This window comes from Marmota flaviventris, chromosome 3, assembly GCF_047511675.1.
Source record: "Marmota flaviventris isolate mMarFla1 chromosome 3, mMarFla1.hap1, whole genome shotgun sequence".
NCBI classification, from domain to species: Eukaryota; Metazoa; Chordata; class Mammalia; order Rodentia; family Sciuridae; genus Marmota; species Marmota flaviventris.
In genome coordinates this window covers 5,955,657-5,982,482 of record NC_092500.1, presented here as the reverse complement: position 1 = coordinate 5,982,482, position 26,826 = coordinate 5,955,657, and the positions used below count along the sequence as shown (strand labels likewise).

Genomic DNA, 26,826 nt, shown 5'->3' with positions numbered 1-26,826 from the left:
ACCGAGCTTTCTGTGGTATTTCCTGACTTTAGGACTGCAGTAGGTCAGGGGTTAAGTTCCAGAGGAAAATGAGGTTCCAAGTAGAATGAGGTTGCTTAGGACTTTCACAGATAACAACCCTCTCTGAAACCTCAGCGGCGCCTCATAAATTCTGATGTTGGGATCTGAATTTACTCCCTACCTTGAAATATCAAGCCACGTGGATCATCAGCGTGCTAACTGCCCTTGATTACGTTTGCCAGAACCCTGTTAGCTGTAAGTTCCCAGACACCCCCCTTTGTAACTTTTTGTGCTATAAAAACCTTTTCTTCCCCGAGAGCTGGGCTGTTCTCTAGCAGTCGCTGGCCGGCTCTCTTTGTAATATAAGCTTGCTTTTAATTTGGTTTAAAATTGGAGTTGGTGGTCTTTTCTTTCAGTCGTGGTTCAACAGCAGGAGGATGGCAGTTCAAAGCCAGCCTCAGAAACTTAGTGAGGTCCTAAGGAGCTCAGCAAGACCCCGTGTCTAAATAAAAGATTAAAAAGGGCTGGAGGTGTGGCTCAGTGGTTTAGTGCCTACCAAACAAATAAACAAAAAGCCCAGGGTGATGCTCTCCTATTTATTTATTTATTTTTAGTTGTCAATGGACTTTTATTTAGTTATTTATACTGCGAATCGAGCCCAGTGCCTCACACATGCTAGGCAAGCGCTCTACCTGAGCCCCAGCCCCAGCCCCTGATGGAGTCTGGAGAGGTCGGAGCAGGCTCGTTGGGCTTGACACGCGGACGGGGCCTGCGGATCCCTGCACACGAGCTCCCGGGCGCGGCCGGTGCTGGGCGCAGGGAGGGCACTCGCGGACGGGCAGGGCGGGCACGTGAGCAAGGCGGCCGAAGCTCCCGTAGCGGTTCGGCAGCCTCGGTCAGTCAGCCTCGGGGCAGGCGGGGCGGTTCGCCTATCAGGTCCCCGACAGACAGCAGCAGATCCCGGCTGCACGCTGCCATCGCCATCCTTGCCCGAGTTTACTAAACTTCTCTCCTCATCCGCCAATGGCCCTGCAGGACCATTTCGCAGATGAGAACACCGAGGCTCAAGCGGCGTCACTGACCTCTCTCCAGGGGTGGGAGGAAAGAGCGGCAGAGGACCCAAGCGGGGGAGCCCCTGCGGACACCCCCGCGAGGCCCTGGCAGGTGCGGCCAGTGAACAAGCCCTGGGGGTCTCCGCGGCCGTTACTGGGTCCCCTCGCCTTCCTCCACCCGCAGAACACCTGTGCTGGGGGTGTGGGGTCCGAGGCCACCCGAAGATCCCTGGGCAGGAGGGCCCCTGCTGGTTACCTTCTGCCCGAGTTTACCAGACTTCTCCCCCTCGGCCTTGCGGGACCGTTTTGCAAATGAGAACGAAGCAGCGACCCCCTCCTCCACGCGGCCTCTTCCTCGGTCGGGTCCCGAGCTGCTGCCCGCGGCGTCCCGCCTCCCAGTCCTGCTCCTCCCGCGGCCGGGCGGGCGGCGCCGCCTGGGGAGGGCGGGGTCAGGCTGCGAGCGCGAAAGTCTTAACCGCGGAAGCCCGCGGGGCAGCCGAGCCCGGCGCCCGACTCTGGGAGGACACGCGGGCGACCCTGCCGCTGAACGCCCCCCCCCCCCCCCCCCCCCGGCTGCGTCTCGTCTCCGTCTCTCCCCGCTGCCACAGTTTCCTGTGACACGTTTTAACATCGTGGTGCGTCGGCCGGGAAGCCGACACCGAGCTGGCCCTGGTACACCGCTGTGGGGACCGGAGAACGCCGCGCCGCCTGCCTGGTGACCGCCTAGGCCCCGCTGGGCCACTCGCCGGAGCCGCACTCCCAGTGGAGCCGCGCTGGCCCCGGCTCTCACCGCTTCCGAACGGGCTCAGGAGAAGGAAAGCAGATTCCAGGACGGGACATCAGGCCGGTGAGTTCCCGGGAGCATCGGCCCGAGTCAGGACCCGCCATCCAGCGGAAGGGGAAGCCCACGAATTCCCAGTGACCGGAGGGTCACTCAGTATAGAGCCTGCTACTGACTGTCCGTCCTGAATTGCGCGTGGGAGTGACTGTAGCGAGGGACAGCCACCGTCTTTGGACCAGAGTCCAAATGAGTCCACCTGGAGGGCTCCGTGGTGACCTGGAGGCTTAAGGCAGTGCCAATCCCTGGGGGATCAGGAGTCCCTCCCTGCGAGGGACAGGGGTCAGTGCAAAGAGGCACCTGGATCTCTGCAAAGAGAGCCACCTGGCACCAGGCACTGAAGTGTGTTCCCGAGGAACTCTCACACAATGGGCTGCTCGGCTTCCAAACCCACTACTGTCTTAGAATGTATGGTTAAGAACTTTAAGAAGGGATTCTCTGGAGATTATGGTGTAAAACTGAGCTCTGGGAAACTGCGCACTCTTTGTACTCTAGAATGGCCCTCCTTTGGGGTGGGGTGGCCCTCAGATGGGACATTAGATGTGACCATTGTACAAGCTGTATATAAAGTAGTAACAGGAGACCCTGGCCATCCAGATCAGTTCCCATATATCTATCAATGGTTGGAAATTGCCCAGCTGAGGCCAACCTGGGTTCGGTTCTGCGGCTCAGGAGAGGAACAATACAGGATCCTAGTAGCTCAATCAAGGGAAAAGACCACACACCAAGAGAAAGAGCCACCTATTTCCCTAGGGGAAGCTGAGAATCCACCCTCTATGTCCCCAGCTAATGTGCTAACTGTTTCCCTATTGGGGGCAGGAGGCCCACATTTGCCAGACAGCCCACCGCCCCTTGTCTCACCCCCTCCCCAAGATCCTGAGGCCACTGTGCCCCCACTGCCCAGTTCACCTGAACCAATGAGCAGGCAGCTCCAATCAGCACAGGAAGCAGCAGCCCCAGTGCTGCAGATGCTCTCACCAGAGGGCAGAGACCCACAGCACATTGCTGCCGAGGGGACCTTCCATGGAGGGGGACCTGTTTGTCACTACCAACCTTTTTCCTCAACTGATCTCCTCAACTGGAAACTTCACACCCCCTCATACTCTGAAAAGCCCCAAGCGCTGATCGATCTCTTGGAGTCTATTTTCCACACCTCCCATCCCACCTGGGAGGACTGTCAGCAACTTCTCCTCACCCTGTTCAACGCGGAGGAACGGCGATGGATCGAAACCGAGGCTCAGAAGTGGCTCCAAACTGTTGCCCCAGAGGGTCAGCTAGATGTGGAAAACTGGGTGCGGGGGGCCTTCCCGGAGAAAGAACCCCCTTGGGACCCCAACACAGAGTGGGGAAGGAGCCAGTTGGAGAGGTATCGGCAGGCACTCCTACAAGGAGTAAAAGCTGGAGCTAAGAAACCCACTGATATGGCAGGGACCACAGGGGAGCTGCAAGGACCAGATGAGAGCCTGGCCAGCTTTTATGGGAGGCTATGTGAAGCCTTGCGGGTGGACACCTGCCTTGACCCTGACTCCCCTGAGAACCAGAAACTTTGCAGTCGCGACCAGATAGCTCGCCAAGATTCAGAGAAAAGGATGAAACAAGAAGCTCAGCTCCTAGCTGATGTCCTGACAAAGTCTACACGCCAAGTGGGACCGCCCCGAATGCCAAGGGGTCCCCCACCAGGAAAGAGGAAGTCCCTCCGTCGAGATCAGTGTGCATATTGCAAGGAAAGGGGACACTGGAAAAGTGAATGTCCCCACCTCCTCAAGAAGAGAACCAAAGCTGCAGGCCCACCAGGGCACTATCAACCGCACCCACCCGGCACAAACCTGACCAGCCCAGCTGGGGCAAGGCCCCACCAGGGAGAACCTGGCTCTCTCCAGTTGGAGCCTCCGGTCAGAATCCGAGTAGGGGGCCAACCAAAGGACTTTATGGTAGATAGTAGCACTGAACATTCAGTGGTCACTCAACACCTAGCCCCTTTCTCTGGAAAGGAAATCACTGACATCAGGGCCACAGGCACTCAGACCCATAGGCCCTTCTATGGCCCCCAACAGTGCCAGTTAGGAGCGCATGAATTTCCTTACCCACCTGACTGCCCTGCTCCCTTGACGGGGAACCAAATTTCCTTCTCTGCTGATGGGTCATCCCAGCTACAATCAGCAGGATGGCCCTCCTCTTTGACTATGACCCCTGCCAAAGAGAGCATCATTCTTACTGAATTAGAGGCTGAATATCCACTAGTGTGGGCCGAGGGGAACCCCCCAGGCCTAGCCAAAAACCACGCTCCCATTGTGATTGACCTAAAACCAGGAGCTAGGCCTGTGAAGTTACCACCGTACTGCATTCCCCCGGAGGCCCTGCTAGGAATCCAGACTCATGTGGACAGATGGCGTCAACATGGAGTTTTGGTTAAATGTCAGTCTCCCTGGAATGCTCCATTGAAGCTTATAAAGAAACCAGGGACCCAGGAGTACCGTCCAGTTCTAGTCCTAAAAGCCATAAATAAGGTAGTAGTTCCATTACCCTCGGCAGTGCCAAAACAGTTCACCTTGCTTAGCCGGATCCCCTCTACTGCCGCGTGGTTTACTTACCTGGACTTAAAGGACGCTGCCTTTTGCCTCCGGGTTGCACCTGTCAGTCAGCCACTGTTTGCCTTCCAGTGGGAAAACCCACACACAGGAACTAAGGAACAGCTCACTTGGACAAGACTCCCTCAGGGGTTCAAGAACACCCATACACTCTTAAGCAGAGCCTTAGCTGATGACTTGGCTGGATTCCCTGCACAGGAACTAAACTGTGTCTTGTTACAGTATGTGGATGACCTTCTGCTGGCCAGCTCAACGCAGGCCCAATGCCTAGAAGGAACAAAGGCCCTCCTTTCCCTACTAACAGAGGCTGGGTATCGAGTATCAAAGAAAAAGGCACAGATCTGCCAGAGGCAGGTGAGATACCTAGGCATCGATATCACGCAGGGACAGCAAATGCTGGGGATTGAAAGGAAACGTGAAATTTGCGCCATCCCCACCCCCGCCACTCGTGGGGAATTCCAGGAATTCCTAGGAAAGATAGAGTTCTGCAGAAGGTGGATTCCTGGATTCTCAGACCTGGCCAGACCCCTGTATGAGAGTCTAAAAGGACACAAGAAGGCTCCCCTTAAGTGGGGAACAAGCCAGAAAGTGGCCTTTCAAACAATCAAGGACAAAATCTCTGAGGCCCCAGCCCTAGGGCTTCCCGATGTAACCAGGGGTTTCAACCTCTTTGTTCATGAGAAGAACGGAACAGCCTTGGGGGTCCTGACCCAAGAATTTGGACCTCTGCAGAGGCCAGTGGCATATCTGTCTAAAAACATTAACTCTGTTGCAGCCAAGTGGCCACCCTGCCTCAGAGCTCTGGATGCCACTGCCTTGCTGGTGGAGGAGGCTAAGAAGCTAACACTGGGACAAGGCCTGGAGGTTAAGGTCCCGCACTCGTTCATCACCTTGATGAACAGCAGAGCTCATCACTGGCTCACGCCTGCTCAGATGGCTCGCTATCGAGGGTTACTCTGTGAAAGTCCGCAGGTAAAACTGGAAGTTGTAGGAGCTCTAAACCCAGTTACCTTCCTGCCAGATGAAGGTGGGTCCCCAGCCCACAACTGTTTAGAAATACTGGGTGACATATTTCCCAGCAAGCGACCGAAGAGCCACTCCGAAACCCAGCCCTGGTCCCTGTATGCCGATGAAGCAGTTTCATGGTAGATGGCCAGAGTACGGCCAGATATGCTGTGGTGTCCCACTCTGGGGTGGTGGAAGCAGAGGCACCTCCCTGAGGGTGGTCAGCACAAAGCAGAATTATGAACACTGGAACTCAGCCAAGACCAGTGAGCCACCATCTGTACCAGCCCACGGTACGCCTTGGATGCTGTACGTGTCCACGCAGCCTCATACAAGGAAACAGGACTGCTCACTGCAGAAGGAAAAAGGACCAAGAACCAAGCCAAAATCTTAAAACTTCTGGAAGCAGTTTGAGAGCCAAAGGAGGTAGCAGTTGTCCACTTCAAAGGCTACCATAGAGGTTCCACAGGGTGGCCAAAGGGAACCGCCATGCTGCCTATCAGGCTGTCCAGAGGCAGCTCGCAGACAACCCAAATGCCTGCTAGTCCCAGAGATGCTGGCTGTGCCCAGGTCCTCTCCTGAGGAAGAAGAATGGATACAAAAGAAGGGGAGACCAAGGCAGAGACAGGTTGGCGTCTCACCCAACTCTCCTGACTTCATGTTCCAGAACAGGCAGCTTATAGACTGGCCTGTCAGCCGTAGGAGCCAAGTAGCCGGGCAGAGCTGTCCTGAGACCTGGCCAGGCCAGGGGGCCTTGCTGCTCGTCCGCCTGCCCTCTGCTCCTGTCTCCCAGTGTCGCATGGCCTGCTTACAAAACAAACAGTGCTTGCCAGGGACCTGGTATACTGGCGGAACACAGCACTGTGGACTGTCCCTGTTTGAAGATATGGAAGTGGACCTCACTGACATCACCTTGAGCGCAGGATACAAATACTTACTCGTTTTTGTCTGCACCTTCTTAGGATGCGTGGGAGCCTTTCCAACCCATACTGACAAGGCAAGGGAAGTGACCAAAGCTCTCCTGAGAGACATTACTCCCAGACGCGGGATGCCTCCCGCCATGGGCTCAGACCAGGCACCAGTGGCTGTGGCTGTGGCGGTGCGGCAGGAGGCAAGGGCCGTAAAACTTCAGTGGCAACTGCCTTCTGCCTGTCACCCTCAGAGCTCAGGGAAAGTAGAGCGTGTGAGCCAAACCCTCAAACACGAGGTCAACTACATCAGGAGCCTGTCTGTCCTGGGGAGGCATGCTGACTGTCACCCTCTTAAAAGTGAGATGGTCACCCCAGGCAGGCATAGGATTTTTACCATTTGAAATCCTGTATGGGTGTCCACCCTGATGGTCAGCTTAAAGGGAGACACCAAAGAATTAGGAGACTTAGATTTACCTAAGCAGCTACAAGGAGTGGGGCCCTCCATCTCACAGGTTCATCAGTGGATCACAGAGAGAAAGTCCATATCTTGGGCATGACTGCTCACCCCTACAAACCTGGGGACCAGGTTTAGATAAGACTGGAAAAAGGATCCCTTAAAACCAATGTGGAGATGGCCCCACACTGTAACATCAACCACCCCAGTGCTCTCAAAGCGGCTCTGGATCCACCACTCAAAGCCAAACCCACTGGCGTGACTGAGGATTGAGAGGAATGGAGGACAGTCCTTAATTCGGAGAGACCGCTGTGCCTGACACTGCAAAGGAGACAACGATCTCAAGGCTCTGCTCTGGCCATGCTGGAAGCTGGTCAGTGATCTCAAGGCTGAACGTGGGGAGTCGACCACCTGCTCAAAAAAAACTGCTTTATTCTCTGCAGATGTCTCCTCACTGTTGCATCCTGCTGCCTCTTCTCAGTGTGTGTGCTTACTGCTGTTCCTTGTTGTTAATAACCTGGTCCCCCACAGTCCTGCCAGATTCCACTGTTATGGTCTGAGTCTAATCAATATAGATTATAGATTATAGGTATAAGATATTGGTAAGTAGAATAAGTAAGATAAGATAAATAGGATGATAAAAATAAGTACTATGTGATGAGAAATGTTAAACTGCCCTGGTGATAAGTTAGAAGGAAGCATAGAACATAATAGGTTCATCAGGAGTAAGCGTAAGTAGTAGCAGGATAGCCCTGTAACTGTAAGACATAGGATTTAAGCTGTAGGAAATAAGAGGTAGAGCAGAGTAAGGTGATAAGTATGAGTCAGTAGGCCAATATAGTTCTAGATAAATATAGGCTAATAGGTTAAACTAGGCAAAAATAAGGTTAAATCAATATAGCCATGAGCAAATACAGGCTCATGGCTATATTGATTTAACATGCCTCCCCAGGACAGACAGGCTCCTGATGTAGTGGTATAATCATAGTGACTCCATTTTTATAATCCCCCTGTGAACTTCTCATATCTGCTGTTTTTAAGGTGTTAAAAAAGTTTGTGTTTCTGTATTCGCACGCAGGATGTGGTTTTCTGGTTTTGCTCTGCTAACTGCTTTCTTAGTCCTTGTGTCCTGCTTGCTTGCAACTTGCAGATTCCACAGGATGTGGTTTTCTTCCTTAAATACTCTGGTCACAGACAGTTTGAGGCTCTTCTCCCATAGGGTCACTTGGACCTATGTGAGGAATAGGTCTCAGGCCAGACAATAAAGACTCTCAAATTTGCTTTAAATCTGGACTGGAGTGTTTTTTTTTTTTTTTTAATATTTATTTTTTAGTTTTCGGCGGACACAACATCTTTGTTTGTATGTGGTGCTGAGGATCGAACCAGGGCCGCACGCATGCCAGGCGAGCGCGCTACCGCTTGAGCCACATCTCCAGCCCAGTGGAGTGTTTTTTGAGCGGTTGACCGATATCACCATCTCTCATGTGACCCATGTATCCAAGCACGGAGGTCAGGTCAGACTAGGGAGTTTCATGAACTTTGCTCTATTCCACTCATTTCTCCTGCCTGAGAGAAATTCCTAAAAGTTGCACTCGCAACAAAACTATGTGTTCCATTGTAAACCTGGGGACTAATAGATATGCTTTGATCCATGATATTCACCAACTGTGTAGTGGTTAGAGGTCAGGCATCATGAAAGATGACCTCTAATTGATGTAGCACCCCAAAAGGCCCCTATTATAATCCTAACCTACAAGCTTCTCTCCTTGTTGGCAAGATTTTTGCAAAGAATGTCAACAGGGTTTTTTGCAGAGAGCTCATTGTGGTTTGTAATGCCAGGTTTGCAGACAAATGGGGTAATAGACTGTCTCAAGAGAGAGAATTTGCTATGCAAATTTGTCCAACCTAAGAATATGGAAAAAAAAAATAATTGTTATAACCACCCACTGAGCATAAATCTCAATTTCCAGACCCAGGGTTTAGAAATCTGGCAGTAGCCCCTCTAGATGGCTGTGGATAATTAAACCTGCTTCCTGAAAATTCCTCGGGTGTCTAGCCTTGTCTGTCCATCATAATTACTTGGACCCAAATCACCAATCTGAAATTACCAGTGTCAACTCTTTTTGATGACTGTAAAGCTGTGAATAATTCATGGCCTTCCACGATACCATGTGGAATCCTATACTGGGTGTAATAGCAATTTCAATGCTGTGACTAAAGAACCTGATCAGACCAATTGTAGAGGAGGAAAAGTTTATTTGAAGGCTCACAGTTTCAAAGGTCTTGGTCCTTAGAAGGTGGGCTCCAGGTGAGGCTGAACATCAAGTGGAGAGTGTGGCAGAGGGAAGTAGCCTACATGGTGACCAGAAAGCAGAGAGATCTCCACTTGCCAGGCCTCCAGTGAACCCTCTCCGCCAGCCACACCCCACTGGCCTCCAGTTACCACTCAATGAATCGAATCAGGAATCAACCCACTGATTAGCTTAAGGCTATGACCCAATCATTTCTCCTCTAAACTTTCTTGTATTGTCTCCTGAGCTTTTGGGGGACACCTCACATCCAAACCATAACATTGGGAACAAGAATTCAGGCTCCAAAGTAAATATATGTGTGAGCTACCTGTGTCCTGTCCTCCTGGAGAGGGTGCAATGCAGATGAATTCTGTTGTACCTACTCTGGATGTGAGTCCTGGACTCCTGGAATGAAGGAGACAAAATAGCTGTCCTTCAAAATAGCTGCCAAACTAAAGCCTACAACCCAGTTAATTTCACCATTCACATTACAAGTGAGCCTAATTGGAATAACTGGCATACCCCACAGGCGAGGCACTGACCCTGGAACTCTGCTACAGTTCCAGAGGGTCACAATCACACTTCAGACTGCCTCTCACCAAATCTTTCATTTGGTTTAGAGAGAGACAGAAAATATCCCACTGCCCATCTCTGTCAAAACTAAAAGCTTGTTTTTAGCTCTAGCAGAAACTAGTGCATAAAGCTTAAAGACTTCTTGTTGTGTATGTGGAGGAACAAATATGGGAGCATGTGGCCTTGGCAGGCTAGAGAAGTAGACCTGTGTGTCATGGTGCTCTTCCAAAGTCCCAGAGAAAACTCCATTCTTTTTGAAGGAAAGACAAAGGATTTATGCTGGCCAGAGCTGAGGAAGCAGGAAGCAAGCAGTTCTGCCCCCCTCAACTCTGATTAGGGGTAGAAAGCAGCTTATAAGGACTGAACCACCCACCACAAAGAAGGGGGCGGGAGGGGCAGTTATAATCACAAGACATATTTCATAAAGTGGAAAATTACATATTCTCAGAAATTGCCCTTCAGGACATCGGAAGACAAACTTGTATTAGCTCCGTAGTTCAAAACCACTGCAGTCAGGGTGCAAGTGGTGGGGTGGAGTCAGCTTCTATGCAATGGACTCATGGGGAAGGGGGCCAATTTCACACAAGATGAGGTGTATGAACAAAATGAGGTAAGTCTGACCTAGTTTTCAAATCAGCCCATAACAGTTGGAGCCTCACAATGAGATTAGGCACCCTCAATCTACTGACGGAATACAGTACCTCAAACTCCACTACTGGGAACCTGATGTGCTCACACCAAAGGTTCTACAATATGACAGCTCAGAAGACCCAAAGGTGGCTCCCCAAACCACCCAGAGCCCAAACCTAACCCCTGTCTAATTTCTCTCACCTCCAACACGCATGGGATAATGGCAGTGCCGACATCCAATGGCGAGCCCCAGAAGGATTATCTTGGACTTGTGGAAAGACACCTGCTCTGTGCTCTGTGCTTCCTCCGGGGAATGTGTTAGGAACAATCTGACCATATTTCTTCCTGCTCCCATTATCTAAAGGAGAACATATAAAACAGAGGGCACCCAGAGAAACCAAAGGGCTCTACTGACTGGAAAGATATGACTGGCCCCCAGGACATACGGTCAACACCATGGGCCTGCCACATGGCCAGAAGATGGGTTTGGGGGATATTGTACTCCTATCTATATGCTGAATCCCATTGTCACACTACAGGCTGTTTTAGAGATTATAACAAATGAACCTGTAAAGGCCCTCAATACTATGGCTCAACCAAGACAAGTCATGCCAGAACCATTTGGTCTTAGATAACTTCCTTGGAGGGGTCAGTGGAAAAGTCAACCTGAATAACTATCACTTGCAAATAGTGACACAGGGAGAGTTATATCTTGGAGATCACAGGTTGTGTGATAAAAATTGCCCACTAGAGGACCAGACACAAACGACCTCATCACAGGGTGGTTCTCTTGGATAGGAGGAATTACAACAATTATGGGGTGATTATGGCTAGATTTGTTGGGTGCCTACTTATTCCTTGTCCCCTGCCCCTCCTAATCAGCATTATAAGAAGTTTTACAGAAACGATTGTTGAAAGAAAGCCAGCCTCTCATCCAGTCTTCCTGAGAGGATTGCAGCACACGGTAGAAAATGATGCTCTCTCAAGGCTGCAGATGCAGCCTGAGCATCGAGAGTGGAGAAATGGCTGGACACGGTGGTGCACACCTGTAATCCCAGCGGCTGAGGAGGCTGAGGCAGGAGGATCCTGAGTTCAAAGCCTCCACGTGAGCTATCTGCCCGTGCCCTCCCCGACCCCGCGGCCCAGCACAGGGCAAGCTGGCCCCACTCCTGCAGAGGGCAGGGTGTGGACAGCCAGGCAGCAGGGCGCTTGCCAAGCGGAAGCCCCTAGGCTCCAGGGCAGGTGCGCCCTGCGCTGCTTCTAAGGAGCTTGAAGCAGTTTTGACCTTGCACACGGGTTTAAAGAACTCGAATTCCCACAAGTACCAGCCTAAAGGCACGGATTTTTGAATGCTGGCTTCTTCTTCATTTAGCCATTGGGTCCTCGCGGAGCCTCTTTCCATGTGGGTAAAACAGGCATGAAAAAAGCCCAGGGCTAGCCAGGCGCGGTGGAGCACACCTGTCCCAGTGGCTCGGGAGGCTGAGGCAGGAGGTTGGCAGTTCAAAGCCAGCTTCTGCAACTAAGTGAGGCCTTAAGCAACTCAGCGAGACCGCGCTTAGCTGGTGCTGGGCGCAGGGAGCGCAGCCAGGCACCGGCCAAACGCACTTGCTGATGGCAGACCAGGGCATGTACCAAGGTCCGGGGACTCGGACCTGTTGGGTGCAGAACAGGCTGAACTATGTTATCTGCAGGGCAGGCTGAACAAATGTTAGCTGCAGGATGGCCCACGCACTCAAACCCCACTCTGTCTGGTCCTTTATCACCTGTTTGCCTCAAAGCTGAACATTCAACCCCCACTCAAGGCTGAACACTCAACCCTCCCTTGTGCCAACAAGGCAGCTTGCAGACCCAGAGGCCCCGTTAGATTTGGGCTATAAAAACTCCCTCCTGCTGGGCCCCTCTCTCTCTTGCTGTCTCTCTTGATCTCTTTGTCTCCCTTGCGCGCATGCTCTCCTCTCTCTCTCTTTTCTCCTCTGTTGAACTTCTGCAAAAAGATCTCTTGGTTGCTCCGAGTGTTGTGGTCACTTTCCTTTCAGGACCTAAGTCCCTCCCCATTCCACACCGGCATGTCCCGAGGAAGTCCCTTGAGGGAGGATGTCTGAAGACCCTGGCTCTAAAAGTCCCATCTGGCTGGGGGCTCCATGTCCCCACCCCGCGTCGTGCCAGCCGCGGCCCCGCGTGCCTCAGCCTGCGCATCTGTGCAATGGGTGGCTCTTGTGCGCTCCGTCCAGAGGCCCGATGCTGTCACCCTCGCGCCGCCCTCTTGCGCAGCCTCGGGGCTTGGATCCCTCGGGGCTCCGACCTTAGCTGTATGCAGACCGGGTCCTGAGCTCGGTAGTGCCCCTCCAGCCCGGGGCCCAGAAGACCCAGCTCTGTGCCTACTAAAGGAAGGAAGATAGCATAGGGCACCTGTCCCCACTGGGATTCGGTCCCCGTTTCAACTGTAAGATTAATGATCTTTTCTGTGGAAGTTAAACCTGTATCTGAGTTTTTCAGTCTGTAACAAAATCCCATTCCTGTGATTTAGAACTTCACAATGTGTGGTTAGGTGGAGCCATTTTAAGCCACAAACCATATGGTTAAACTGTAACCACTTTGCGCTCCCCAGCCTAGACCTCGCAGCTATGCTATATGTGGGCAGGAACGCAGACCACAGATATGATCTCCCTTTGCCCCATCTTCCAGTCACAATGCCTTAACTAGAGACCTCACCTTGCCCCCCCCCCCCATTTTAAATTAGACAGTCCTATAGATTATATCCCTAGCAGAACAAGGGGCAGGGCTTCCCTTAGGGATAAAATCTGGGATTTTCCACCCAGGTGTGCCTGCTTGCCAGTCTGTTCCTAGCACACCCTTCTGCAGAAGTAAAAGTTGCCCTGCCCAGCTACTTCCAAGTATGTGTGATTTCTCATGGCATCCGGTATTTCTAGCAAATTTGGGGATGTAACGTGGGGCTCCATACATTGCCTAGGGGGCCAGGGTCGGGGAGGAAACCTGGATCTCTGAGGCCAGACCCCAAAGCAAAAGTGGATCAGCAATACCAGGAAGGGCCCAGCAAGCACCGTGGGGACCAGATCCATCAGCAGACTAAGGGAGGAAAAAATGTACTTCCTTGGTGGTCGGGACATCTGGCCAGATATCTGGGGGAGGAGTGCAGGGAGCCTGCAGCCAGGAGGGTGAAACTCTATTCAGGGACAGGAGGCCAGCCCCAGGAAAGCTTGATGGGAATAAAGAATATATTCTAGAGAAAAAGAACACTGGCAGGGGAAAGACATCAACATTCCCCTAGAGAGTCCTCTGGGCCTTATGTTAAAATGTTGGTTCTAGGCCTGGGGCTGTGGCTCAGTGGTACAGCCCATGCCTAGCAAGGCAAGGCCCTGGGTTTGATCCTCAGCACCATATATAAATAAAGGCATGTGTCCAACTACAACTAAAAAATAAATATTAAAAAAAAATAGTTCTACCAGAGGAAATAGATTCTACCTTCTCCTGAAGAAAAGGACCTGTGGTCATTTCCCCCTTAAGATTCCTAAAAGCCAGAGGGGGAGCCAAACAAGTGGGATCCCCAGCCAATCTTCCACCACCCTAGCCTGGTGGCTGAAATTCTGGCTCAAACCCGAGCGCTCCTCAAGGCCAATATCGTCCAACAATGAAAGCTGGAGGAATCTGAGCCCATCCAGGGGCCTCCACGCCTCCACCCTTCTGTATCCTTGGCTGTGAAAGCTAAGGAAGGAGTTGAAACAACGATAAAAGGACACTCAGAACCCCCTCCTGTCATGTGGAACCAGCATCTCATCTTTCCCTGGTACTGTCCACTGGACCCTTAGGGGGAAGTTTCCCTCAGGGGTGGAGAAATCCGATTTGTAAATGCTGCCTTAACTGTAGAGGTGAGACATTTAAAACAGGAACCAAAGGGTCTGTGAGAAGACCCACACCATGGGGCTACAGACCACTTAGACCAATTCCACGGCCCCCAGCTTTACACCTGGACCAAGCTTATGTCCATCTTGAGTATTTTACTTTCTGGACGGGACAGGGAATGATCTGGAGAACAGTGTCGGCAGCCAGATCAGGTTCTGCCTGCCCAAGTCAAGGGCCCTGCTGGGGTAATAATTATGAAATACACAGGGCCCACAGGAGATCACAGAGATTTAACTGTAAAGGGAAAAGCCAAGGCTTTGATGTTCAGCAAGGGAAAGATGAAGCGCCAGCAGAAGTTTTGGGTAGATTTTAGGAGCAGATGAGGAGATATTGTGGAGTAGATATTGATGGCCCCTTAGGGCAAAAATGTTAAAACTACACTTTGTGACTAATGGCTGGCCTGATATTGCTAGAAAATTCCAGAAACTAGAAAACTGGAAGGATAAAATCTAGACTAATTATTGAGGGAATCACAAAAACTATATGTAAAGAAGAGTGAAGAGAAACAGACAAAAGGCTCAAATTGTCCTCTCTACCAGAGAACAAGTAAGCCAAAGAAAAGTGGGCCCTAAAAAATTGGGGACAAAAAGGGCTTTTAATCAAGATACCCTAGGAGACACAGGCCAAAGGACCGCAGAAGGGAAAAGGAGAAAACAGCTGCTCTGAAGGAAGGGCACTTCAGGAAGGAAAGCCCGGAACGGGAAAGGGAGGACAAGGTGACACCCCTCATGACCTGTGAAGATGACAGAGGCCAGGAGCTCCCCCACCCAAGGGCTTCTACCAAGAACTGGGAACCAAAGGGGAAAAGAGGCCTTTCCTGACTGACTTGGGGCAGCTCATTCCTTTTAAGCACGTCACCTTACCCATATACCAATGTCCAGCAGATGGCTGCTCGTGTTGGGAGTAGAAGAGGAAAGATTTAATGTTCCCATTTTTGTGGAGAGGGGGTACTAGGGATTGAGCTCAGAGGTGCTCGACCACTGAGCCACATCCCCAGCCCAATTTTGTATTTTATTTAGAGACAGGGCCTCACTGAGTTGTTTAGTGCCTCACTGTTGCTGAGGCTGGCTTTGAACCTGAGCTCCTCCTGTCTCAGCCTCCAGAGCTGCTGGGATTACAGGCGTGAGCCACCACGCCCAGTTTAATGTCTCCATTTTTTAAAAGACCCAAGTAAGATAACAAAAATAGACCCCAAAAGAGTTCCTCTTTGTGCCTAAAACAGGGACAATCTCTTAGGTTGAGACTTAATGGCCATCTAGGAATCAGATTGAAAATTAGTCCTAGGGAAATTCAAGTTCCCCTTGACCTTCTAACTGCCAAGGAGGAAGAAAAGATTCTTCCTGAGATCTGGACAAAAGAGAGAAATTGAAAGGGATTAAAGTTTACCCCAATACACACTGAACTAAAAATTATAGGAGAAACAACAGAAAACAATACTTGATCTCTCTTGAAGGGAGATTAGGGTTACAACCTGCAATACAGGACTGCTTAAAGATGGCCTCCTTGAACCCAGCATGCCCCTTTATAATACCCGATGTTTTTTAAATATATATTTTTTAGTTGTAGATTGACACAGTAACTTTATTTTATTTGTTTCTATTTTTATGTGGTGCCAGGGATGGAACCCAGTGTCTCACACATGCTAGGCGACTAGTTCTACCACTGAGCAACAGTTGTGGCCCCAATACCCTGATTTTACCAGTAAGAAAACCTGATGGATCTTACAGATTAGTCCAAAAATTTGAGGGCAATAAATCAGATTATTCAAGACAGACATCCCATAGTCCCTAATTCCTACTGTGGCCTGGGCATGGCAAAGGAGGTAGAAGTTGACTTAGGCCAGGGTCTTACCACAGCATCTCCCACAGACCATCCGAGGACAGGGACCTGGCTGAGCCTCTGACACAGGCAGGTGGCTGCAGCCTCTCTTCACCAACGCAGCTGTGACCCTGGGCTGGCACCTTGGTGCTCATGCCAGGCAGTGCACCCACCAGAGGGCAAGAGGCAGAGCCCAGGAGGCTGCCTGCGAGGCTGCTCCCTTCACAGGCCAGCTGCAGCCTGCACATCTGGCTTCAGGCTGCTTCCACCCATCCCTGGCTGCAGCAGGGCCCAGCGTCTTCACCGTCCCCAAGCCTTGGGACACTGCACATTCCCTCCACACTTGACCCACCTCACACAGAGCCCTGCCCTGTGTGGAGGCGGGTCTTGGTGAACAATGGCTCAGAAAATCCACTGGTCACCTAGTGCCTCGATTCCTGAAGCCCTCCACACAGCAGAGCCCGGAGCAGGCCCTAGGCCAGCCAAGGTGGTGGAATGGACCTGGCCCTAGGGATGGCCACTGGGCCTGCTGGGGTGCAGGCTGTCTGGGGACAGTGGAGGGACTTCCCTCAGACCAAGGAGGCATGAGGGGCCCATCATGTGCCCACAGAGGGTTAAGGTGACCCTGACTCCCTGTGGGGAATACAGGCAGCGCCACTGCACTCAGCCAGACCCCGACTTCAAACAAAAGGGAGGAAATAAAAAGTCCTTTCTAAAGGGCTCCATGCCCTGGATGATACTCAGAGGAGGCCGAGATGAGAACTGAGTTCTGGGGGGACTCCGCAGTGGTCCTCAGCCAGGGCTGCAGGGAAACCTGGGGGGCATTCTGAGGTCACGATGCCTGGAAGCACTGCTCAGGCATGGAGTGGCCTGGAGCCAGGACAGAGGGGGACTGGCCCATACATGGACGGTTTCTGCCCAGAGGCCAACAGGGTCCTGGGCAGAAACACTATAGAATTGAAAATGAGAAGCCCCCATCCAGGGTGTGACTTGTGCCTAAGTAACAGTCGTGTTTTAAGACAATCCAGGGACTTCATTCCCACTGAGATGTCCCCCTGTCACTGAGAGATGGAAACACCAGGTGCAGAGCTCAGAGTGGCTGGTATTTAATGTCAGCTTGCACAGCTGGACATCAGAGAGTCTTGCTCGGCTCCTGGGGCCACAGACAGTGACCAGTGTGACCATGGATGGCACTTCTTAAAGAGGTTGGGGCTCGCTGGGGGGGTCAGGGCCCAGCCGTCCTCCCTGCCTCAGCTCACCACAGTGCCCAGCTTGCTCAGGGAGCTCTGCCAGGGCCCAGGCCACCTGCTCTCTGGCACACAGCAGGACTTAACATGTGCTCCCTGGCTATAGGAATGCAGTTGAGTGAGGGGTGGAAAGTGTGGCTGCCAAGGTCACTTAGATCCTAAGCCTGTTAGATTCAGGGACAAAGGAGCCAGGAGTTTGGCCCTGGGTGACTGGCAGGCTGCAGGGCAGTGCAGGGCCCCTCTGGCTCCGGCCTGGCTGAAGCCATGCTGGCGTGTCCTCAGCATCCACAGGGCAGGGGCAAACCCTGCCTGGCTGAAGGGGCGGCAGGCATCCAGCTCTGCAGGTACCCAGTGCCCAGGTGGCCTTGGTCTTCACGAGGAGGAGGAGTGGGGTGCATCATGGAAAGAACCCCCCCCCTCAGTGCTCCTCACATGGCCCTGGACACGGGCCCACCTTCCCTCTCCATCCCGGGGCAGCCGGCGGCGGGGAGGGCCGGCCCAGCTCACCGGCTCTGCCCAGGGTCTCGAGCCCCTAGCAGTCACCGGGGAGACTCGCTGGGGTCCAGGTCCACGTCCGGGTCCTCGCTGGCCCGCAGCACGTCCACGTGGCTGTAGCCCTTCCAGGCCTTCAGGTTACAGCTCCTCAGGATGCTCCCCAGCTGCTGGCCAGGGCCCACTTCCCACGTGCTGGGGAACTCGGTGCCCCTCCTCCTCTCGTATATGGCGTGCATGGTCTGCTCCCACTTCACCGGGGACACCACCTGCTGCCCCAGCAGCTGCCGGATGTGCGTGGGGTGGAGGTACCTGCTCCCGCTGACGTTAGAGTAGACGGCCACCAGCGGCTTCCTGATGGCCACTGTCTTTAAAACCTGTGCCAGGGGCTGCACAGCGGGACCCATGAGGCGGGTATGGAAGCCACCGCTCACAGGCAGCATCTTGGTGCGTCTGAAGTGGTACCTGGAGGAATTCTTCTGGAGAAACCGCAGGGCCTGAGGGGGGGAAAGAGGCTCAGCCAGGAGGTCTTGGGAAGGACCCCAGGGGCAGAGGCCTCCAGAACCCTGTAGCCGTCCACCACGCCTACGCTATCTTTATGACCTGCATCTATGTGGACAGCCACGCATGGCACCTCCATGGCATCTGTGGTCTCCAAGCACATTCCAGGTCAGGTTTCTGAACCTGCTCAAGGTTGCTAAGCCAACTCAAGCCCCAGGTTAGGGCCACAGGAGTAAAAGTCTCAATCAAAAGGCTCAGCAGGCTACTCTACGGATGCCCCCTGGCCCAGGCATTGGCCTAGCAGACTCAAGGAGTTTTCCCGATATCAACTGGTGGACAGGGGCCTCTTGCTCAGGTGCCCTCTCTTCCCTGAGTCCTTTGCACTTCCTTGGGTGCCGAACAAACCTGGGACTTCCAGGAGTCGTTACCTAGAGTAGATAGGATGTGGCAGGGACACTGTGGAAGAGATTCCTGTCTGACCAGGGGCCTCTCCTGGACACTTCGGGGCTGCTCCCCAATTAACTGACCTGCCCATCAAGTCAGAACAGTCATAAGAGGCCCTGTGGGCTTTGACTGATTTAGAGGGGCATCTGAGGACCTGGGCCTAGAGCAAGCCCTCAGAAGGGACCATCTGGGCATGATCAGGTGGAGGACACTGATTCCACAGTGAGAAAGACTTGGGTTCAAATTCTAACTCTAGCCAGGTGTTGTAGTGTATGCCTCTAATCCCAGCCACTGGGGAGGCTGAGGCAGGGGGACTACAAGATTGATGTCAGCCTGGGCAACTTAGCAAGAACCTTCTCAAAAAACCATCTGCCTCTGTCATCTCCAAACACTTGCATCTCCTCCTGCCTCAGATTCCTGAGTGTGAAATGGGAATAAGGATACTTCCAGTTTGGAAGGCTGAGGCAGGAGGATCAGTTCAAGGTCAGCCTCAGCAACACAACAAGACCCTCTGTCATTCAGTTAGAACCTGTTTAACAAAAGGAAAAAAAAAAAAAAAAAGATGGGATGTAATTCAGTGCTAGAGAGTGCCCCAGGTTCAAGCTCCAGTATCCAAAAAAAAAAAAAGAGAGCGAGAGAGACTCCTTTCCCTGTGGCACAGGGCGGAGGGGAGGTGCACTAGGTAAGACTTGCACATACCAGGCCCTCATGTGGGTTCTGCTGCACTCACTCAGAGGCCAAAGACACTTGGTCCCCAGTTATCCTTTCCCTGGGGTTCCTGCCTCTGCTTAGGATGCCCCCTCCTGGCAAGTTCCTCCTTGTCTTTTAGGTGCCTATTCTGTGCCCCACGCCCTAGTTCAGCCTGATGCTTCCTCTGCCCCTGGCCTGGAACCACCTGTCCTTGCAGGTCTTTAGCAGCAGGAACTCTGACTAATCAGTCCCAGTGCCCCCAGTGCTTGTTAAACAGCAGATGCTTGATTAGTGATGTCTGGGGAAACAGCAAGGGGAAGGAAATTCACCTGTGGGCAAAACCAGACCCCCTACTGAAAAGCAGGGTGAGGCAGAGCAATCCAACAGAGAGCAGCTCTTCCTCAAAGGAAGCAACCAGGTCAGAAGCGTCCAGAGAGGCCCAGGGGATTGCCTGATCCAGTCCCTTGAGCTTACATGCGGACTGGGCTATTTCTTCAGGACCCCTTCTACTGGGGTGCAGTGGGCTGTATCCTAGCCTCCTGACCTCTGCCTCTGCAGCACTCTCTACCACACAGACCCCTCACCACGCTTGGCTGGGCACCCACTCCAGCATGGGGGCCTCACAGGTACACAGCGACTCCTGCCTGCCCTGCTGGATTGGGCCCTATGAAGGGGTTCCCATCAACACCAACCTCTAGGTGTCCTGAAATCACCCTGCAATCAGGAAAGAGATAGTTGGCCACCTCACACACAGGACTCTCTATGCCCAATGACTTGCAGTGCTTCTGGGCTTCCAGACAGGCAAAGTCGAACTTGGACCGAGGCTGGCCGAGGACAGATAACATCCCACTGGGAACAGCTTCTGAAGCTTCCTGCATGGCCTCAGCTCGAACCTTCACTGCATACAGACCTACCCAGAAAGAGATGCATTTGGAAAAATCAAAACACACAATGAAGGAGGGAGGCCCAGACAGATGTTGACACTGATGTTTATTACAGCCCACAGGGCCGCAGTTCTACCTGTTTGTGTCTGTATGCAGAGGGATTACTTCTGCTGTCCAAAGCAAGGGGTCCTCCTTGGCACTACGTGGCAGCCTGAGGGGCCTCCTACCTGGAAACCTGGGTGGTGGAGGACAGGGATTCTCAACCAGGGTGATTCTACCTCAGGCAGGGTCGGGAGACACTTTCTGCTTGTCACAGCTTGGGGAGAGTCTACTGACAGGTGACAGGTACAGGCCAGGAGAGACCATCCTACCGGGCGAAGGACAGGGCCCCTCAAACAAGGAATTGTCTGGTCCCTGATGTCAACATCTCAGCCATGTTGAGCAGCCCAGTAAGGACAGAGAGCAAATGGTAGCTGCACTGCCCAGAACCTCTGACTGGTTGAAATTTCTGGTTAGTAAGATGAGGACCATAACACCCCATCTGCCTGGGTTGTTGTGAAGACTAGGAATTTCTATTATTGTTTAAGAGAAATCATATTGAAAAAAACAAAACAATCAAGAACCAACAGATACATGGGCTACTGTACAAGCATAAACAAGTAAATGAATTTCAATAAAACATGAATAAAAATGTTGAGAGAACAGGGCTCTGCCCCCACTGGCAGGGCCAGTGACTGTGATGTGAGAATGGCTGTGACTACAGTCACCCCTGCAGGTCCTAGGTCTACTTCCTGGGAAGGGAAGGGCAGACTACATCTAAAAGAGATGAAAGAACCCACCCAGGCTTGCCGGGCAACGGAGGTCCCCAAGGTCAAGTCCACAAGCTTTCTCTGTGATATGCCTCATGTACTCAGCGCTTAAGACACGTGTATGGGGTTTAGTCCCTCATCCCAGAAACTGTGCAGCACATATATTACTAAGAGCCTGTGGTAGAGCTGGACATGGTAGCATACGCCTGTCATTCCAGCAACTCTGGAGGCTGAGGCAGGAAGATTGCAAGTTCCAGGCCAGCCTCAGCAACTTAGCAAGATTGCCTCAAAATAAAAAACAATTGAAATTGTGGTCACAGATGATAATCCAACTGCAGCAGGAGGATCACAGGTCCAAGCCCAGCCTGGGTAATTTAGCAGGACCCTGTCTCAAAATAAAGGACAAAAAGGGCTACGGTAGAGTACCCTGGGTTCAATCCCCAGTATGGGGTGGGGGATCCCACCACACTCCATTCCCCTTTCTTCCTCTCTCCACCCCTGGTCACCTGTAATCTGCTGTCTCTAAGGATTGGATTCATGCAGTCTGGACATTTATTTTTTTCTAGTTTCGATTTTTGCAGTGCTGGAGATGGAACCCAGAGCCTTACAGGTGCTCTTCCCCTGAGCCCCTTCCCTAGCTCCTGGATGTTTCTTATAAAAGGCACCATCCCCTAGGTCTGATTCTCTCACCTAGGATGTTTCTAAGGTTCAGCCATGCTGCAGCACATACCAGGACTCTATTCCTTTTTATTAAAAAAAAAAAAAAAAAATTGGTCGGGGGGCACTAGGGGTTAAACACAGGGGCACTTAACCACTGAACCACATCCCCAGTCCAGTCCTTTTTATTTTTTAATTTAAGACAGGGTCTCGCTAAGTTGCTGAGCCTGGCCTTGAACTTGGGATACTCCTGCCTCAGCCTCCCAAACTGCTGGGATTATAGGCATGCACCACCACATCCAGCTCTTTATTCCTTTTTTTTTTTTTAATGTTTATTTTTCCATTTTCGGCGGACACAACATCTTTGTTTGTATGTGGTACTGAGGATCGAACCCAGCACCGCGCGCATGCCAGGCAAGCGCGCTACCGCTTGAGCCACACCCCCAGCCTTCTTTATTCCTTTTTATGACTGAAAAATATTCTCCCATCTGGCGAATCAATTTGTTTATCCACATTCATCTGATCAACCTACCTTTTGGCTATTGTAAATAATGCTGCTATAAAAATCTGTGTACAAGTTTTTCTGTGTGGACATGTTCTAATTTCTTAGGTGTATATCTATGAGCAGAATTGTTGGGTCACATGTTTGTCAAAACTGTTTTCCACAGTAGTTGAACTATTTTATATTTCTACCAGCTATGTATGAGGGTTCCTATTTTTCTACATTGTTCTCAATGCTTATTTTCTTTCCTCCTCCTCCTCTTCTTTTTTTTATCTAAAACTGTCCTAGTGGGTATAAAATACTCTTTCTCTTCTTGTGGTGCTGGGGATGGAATCCATGTCTTCACAAATGCTAGACAAGTGCTCTACCATGAAACTACATCTCCAGTCCTTTCATTTTTATTATTTGAGACAGGGTCTCGTTAATTTGCTAAGGCTGGCCTTGAACTTGCCATTCTCCTATCTAGCCTCCCAAGTCACTGGGATTATAGGTATGCACCACCATACCTGGGTATGAAGTACTATTTCATTGTGGTACTGATCTGTATTTCCGTGATATTTAGTAATGTTGAATATCTTTTCGTGGTTTTTTTTTTGTGTGTGTGTGCCATTTGTGTGTCTTCTCTAAAGAAATGTCAAGTCTTTTCCCTATTTGACCATAAGCAAAAATCTCTCTATCATGGGGTCTCACTATGTTGCCTGGGCCTGCTTCAAAATCCTGGGCTCAAGCGATCCTCCTGCCTCAGTCTTCCAAGTCGTTGAGATCACAGGCTGGCTACCATGCCCAGCGAGGATCTGATATTAATTTATTCCATTTATTTAATGAAGATCTACTGAGCATCTACCAGGAGTGACAGGCATGGGCATGTGTGAATGGCCTACAAAGGTACAAGATAGGGGGGAAAGACAGCAGAGCATGCAGATTTCATGAGATTACAAAACAGAAAGGAAATCCCTACTGAGTCCTTCAGGCTTCAAAGGGAATCGTGGTGAAATAGGGTCCTTGAGATCCAATGTCACCCCATTCCTGGGTTCCCTTCCCTATCACTCCTGAGTAAGTTTAGTATCATTTCTGACAGTGTCCCTTATCCTAGTGAGTCCAGCAATATCATCTCCCCACACATGCAAAGCTAAGCCCCTGTCTGTGTACCTTCAGAAAATTCCATGGCTCCAGCAAACACTAGGGCTGCAAATTCTCCTACACTGAATCCAGCAGCAGCAATACAATTTTCAATAACCTGCAGTGAGAGATGCAAAAAATGAGGTCAAATTCTCTGGGAGAGCTTAGTTCAAGGGCTCTGCACCTGAGGGATGAGAGTATTTAGCATCATCATAACCCAAGTTCTGCTGGCGTGGTGCTCTACCTAGAAGATGGTCAACAGGTGGCCCTGACATTCACTGTGTCCAGCCTTTTACTGATGAGGAAATTTCCTGGTAAGGCAGGCTAAAGCCTAGTCATGTCTGGTAACATACAGCCCAACCCAAGGCTCTGGATTTTCTTGTTCCAGCCTGAAGCAGCCTCCCAGGCCACAAGGTATGTAAAAGTTAAGTGCAGAAGTTAAAGGCAAGAATTTGGAGTCACAGAGACTGGATTTCTTAGCTTGGGAGAGCTCCCCTATCTCTCTTGAGCCCCCTCTGTGAAATGGGGGCAAGAAAGACCTTCCTCATGTCACTGCCGAGGGAATTTCGTGAAGATGTTGTCTATAAAGAGCTCAGCACAGAGCTGGACCTCAGTAAGCACTGAGTAAATGTTATTATCAAGACTCAAGAGGCCAGCTTAACTAATCTATGTATATCCCTGAGTCTCCTTTCCTCATCTATAACATAACAGTATTTACTTCACAAGGTAGCTGTAAAACTGTAACAAAGACCCTCAAGTATTAGCTTAACATCTACTGTCTTGATACTATTCAATATTAACAGCCATGGATCTACCACTTTCAAGTGAAGCCACCTCAAAATGTCATCTTCTCAATGATCCTTCATTTAAGGATGAAGCTTAATCCTTTTAAAATCATTTAATAGAGGCTGGGGGTGTAGCTGTGGGGTTCAACACTTGCCCACCATTCCTGAGGCCCTGGATTCCACCATCAGGACAATGACACGAATCATTCAATAATTAATTCAACAATTACGGACCAACTTCGGGTCCCAACTCCTTTCCCTGCTCTATATTTCCTTTTATAACTGATATCTTTGACATGCTACGTAATTGACACAGCGCTCTTACTATGGACCGCCTCCCCTTGGGTAGGGATTCTCCTTTTGAGCACCGTGCCAACCGCCTACAGCAGCGCAAGGCACCCACGAGAACTCGGAACTCGGTAAGAACCTGTCCAGCATCAGCTATGGAGGCACCCGGCCTGGAAGGCGGGAGCCCGGGCGCAGACCCCCTTCCCTCGGGCCTCACCGCGGGCTGCAGGTGATGGAGCTTCTCGACAGCGGCCAGCGAAGCCACGAAGACAGCGGGCTGGCAGTGCACCGTGCGGTCCAGGTCCTCCTGCGGCCCCTGCAGGCTCAGCTCCAGCAGGTCGTAGCCCAGCACGCGCTGCGCGGCGTCGTAGAGCTCGCGGACGCGCGGGTAGCCGAGCAGACCGCGGCCCATGCCCACCACTTGGCTGCCCTGGCCCGGGAAGAGCAGCACCGAGCACTGGCCGGGCGCCCGTCGCGCCGCCGCCGCCCAGGGCTGCTCCTCCGCTGTCGTCGCGCCTCGTAGCAGCTCTGCCACGTCCACCGCGCTCGGCGGAGGTACCGGGAAGTTAGAGACGCCGCGACGGCAGCAGACACTCCAGCCCCAGGCCCAAGCGGCCCGCGCGACCCGGGCGCGCATGGTGACACACCGGCTCAGCGCCTGTTACCGTGGCGACTGAGGCCCCACTGCAGCTGCGCAGCGCCGCGTGGTCCTTCGCGCATTTCCTGCCGTGCTCACCCTGGCACCCGGGGGCGGAAGAGAAAGGTTCCGCAGTTACCGTTTCTGCCGCCGCTGGGGACTGTGCGGCTGGAAGACCGGACCCTAACCCGTGTGTTTCCTTAAACCTCTACAGCCAAGAATAGTTCATAGCACCACACCACAGCGAACCCTCAACACATATTTATGGACTAAATAATGCAACGCAATGTAATATTTCCTTCTACCTAGAATGTGAAGAGCACTTGAAAGTCTTCCACATTTTTTTCTTGCACATGATTCTGCCAAGGCTAAGCAAGATACCAGCTCTCTTTTATGTTTCCTGCAAACCACACAGGATTCCCAGCACGTAATATGCACTCGATAAATCTGCTGTTCAACAAAGCCCTGGATATTTTTCAGCCTTATTTAATTCCTCACAGCAAGCAGCCGATGCCTAGGTGCAATTATTGTCCTCAGTTTACAGATGAGTAGACAAAGGCTCGAAGGTTGAGTGACAGGTGGTTCTGACAGGAGGACTGAAGTTGGGGTTATCCAGCTCTGAGAGCTGCTGTGAGGCCAGGTCAGAGAGAGAGAGTCCAATTCTGACCTTACCCCTCTCCACCCTTCCCCTCCGCTCTGCACTCGTTTCCTGACATCCTCCTGTAGAGAACCTAGGGCGCGCAGGCGCCACTTCATGGTGAGAAGTTCTAGGTAGAATTGTGTCTTAGTTTAGTTCACTCCAGCTGCTGCAGAAGAATGGATAGGATGGGGAAGGGGCCCAAATAACAGAAACTTCTCACAATTCTGAAGGCTGGGAAGTCCAAGATCAAGGTCCTTGCAGATCCTATGTCTGGTGAGATGGCTGTCTTCTCATATCTTCATTCCATTATGGAGAGCAGAAACCGAGAACTTCCATGTCTCTTCTTAAATAAGGGTATTGATCCCTTTCACGAGGCCTCCACCCCTACCTCTAACTATCCTGGCCCTGGGGGATTGGGGTTCAACAGATGATGTTTGGACACACATCACTCAGTCCACAGAAAACCACATCAGCAAATCTACTTCACTGAGTGTGTCTGAAGAATCAAATAAGCAAAGACCTAATACTCAGGATGTCCACGGAAGCCTTGTTTGTTTGTTTTTAAATATTTATTTTTTTTAGTTGTATTTGGACACATACCTTTGTTTTATTTTATTTATTTTTATGTGGTGCTGAGGATTGAACCCAGGGCTTTGCACGCGCTAGGTGAGCACTCTACTGCTAAGCCACAACCCCAGCCCTATTTATTTATTTTTAAGTTACTGGGGATTGAACACAGAGGTGCTTTATAGCCGAGTACATGCTTAGTACTATTTTTTTTTTTTTTTTTGGACAGGGTTTCACTAGGTTGCCAAGGCTGGCCTCAAATTCAGGATCCTCTTGCCTCAGTTCTCCTGAGTCCATGGGACTACAGGCATGTGCAACCATGTTCAGCCAGCCTTGTTTTTGACAAGGAAAAAGTGGAGGTGAACTGCATGTCCAACTAGGGGGGGGGTTAATTAAGTGCCATATTGCAAACATATAGAATGCTGTGGTCATAAAAATGTGGAAGAGATCTTCAAGTTGAGACTTGCACTGAGCACACACTGC

At 51.4% G+C, this 26,826-nt stretch overlaps 1 protein-coding gene and 1 long non-coding RNA gene across 3 annotated transcripts; both read right to left on the bottom strand.

The window, feature by feature from the left end:
* Positions 1-582: 582 nt before the first annotated feature.
* On the bottom strand, positions 583-1,611 carry LOC139705140 (uncharacterized). The gene is made up of 2 exons (XR_011706995.1): positions 1,309-1,611; positions 583-1,029 (listed from the first exon to the last, which is right to left on the bottom strand). It is a non-coding gene; the product is annotated as an uncharacterized lncRNA (long non-coding RNA).
* Positions 1,612-9,084: 7,473 nt separating this feature from the next.
* On the bottom strand, positions 9,085-25,171 carry LOC114107228 (malonyl-CoA-acyl carrier protein transacylase, mitochondrial). Of its 2 annotated transcripts, XM_027954620.2 has the most exons (4): positions 24,717-25,171; positions 23,457-23,544; positions 20,148-20,365; positions 9,085-18,317 (listed from the first exon to the last, which is right to left on the bottom strand). In XM_027954620.2, exons 1-4 carry the CDS (start codon positions 25,134-25,136, stop codon positions 17,868-17,870), a joined length of 1,176 nt encoding a protein of 391 aa, XP_027810421.2. In that variant the 5' UTR covers positions 25,137-25,171; the 3' UTR covers positions 9,085-17,867. The 2 variants fall into 2 exon arrangements, with proteins under 2 accessions (XP_027810421.2, XP_071465502.1); XM_071609401.1 differs by lacking the exon at positions 20,148-20,365 and having other exon boundaries at positions 18,055-18,317.
* Positions 25,172-26,826: the final 1,655 nt, after the last annotated feature.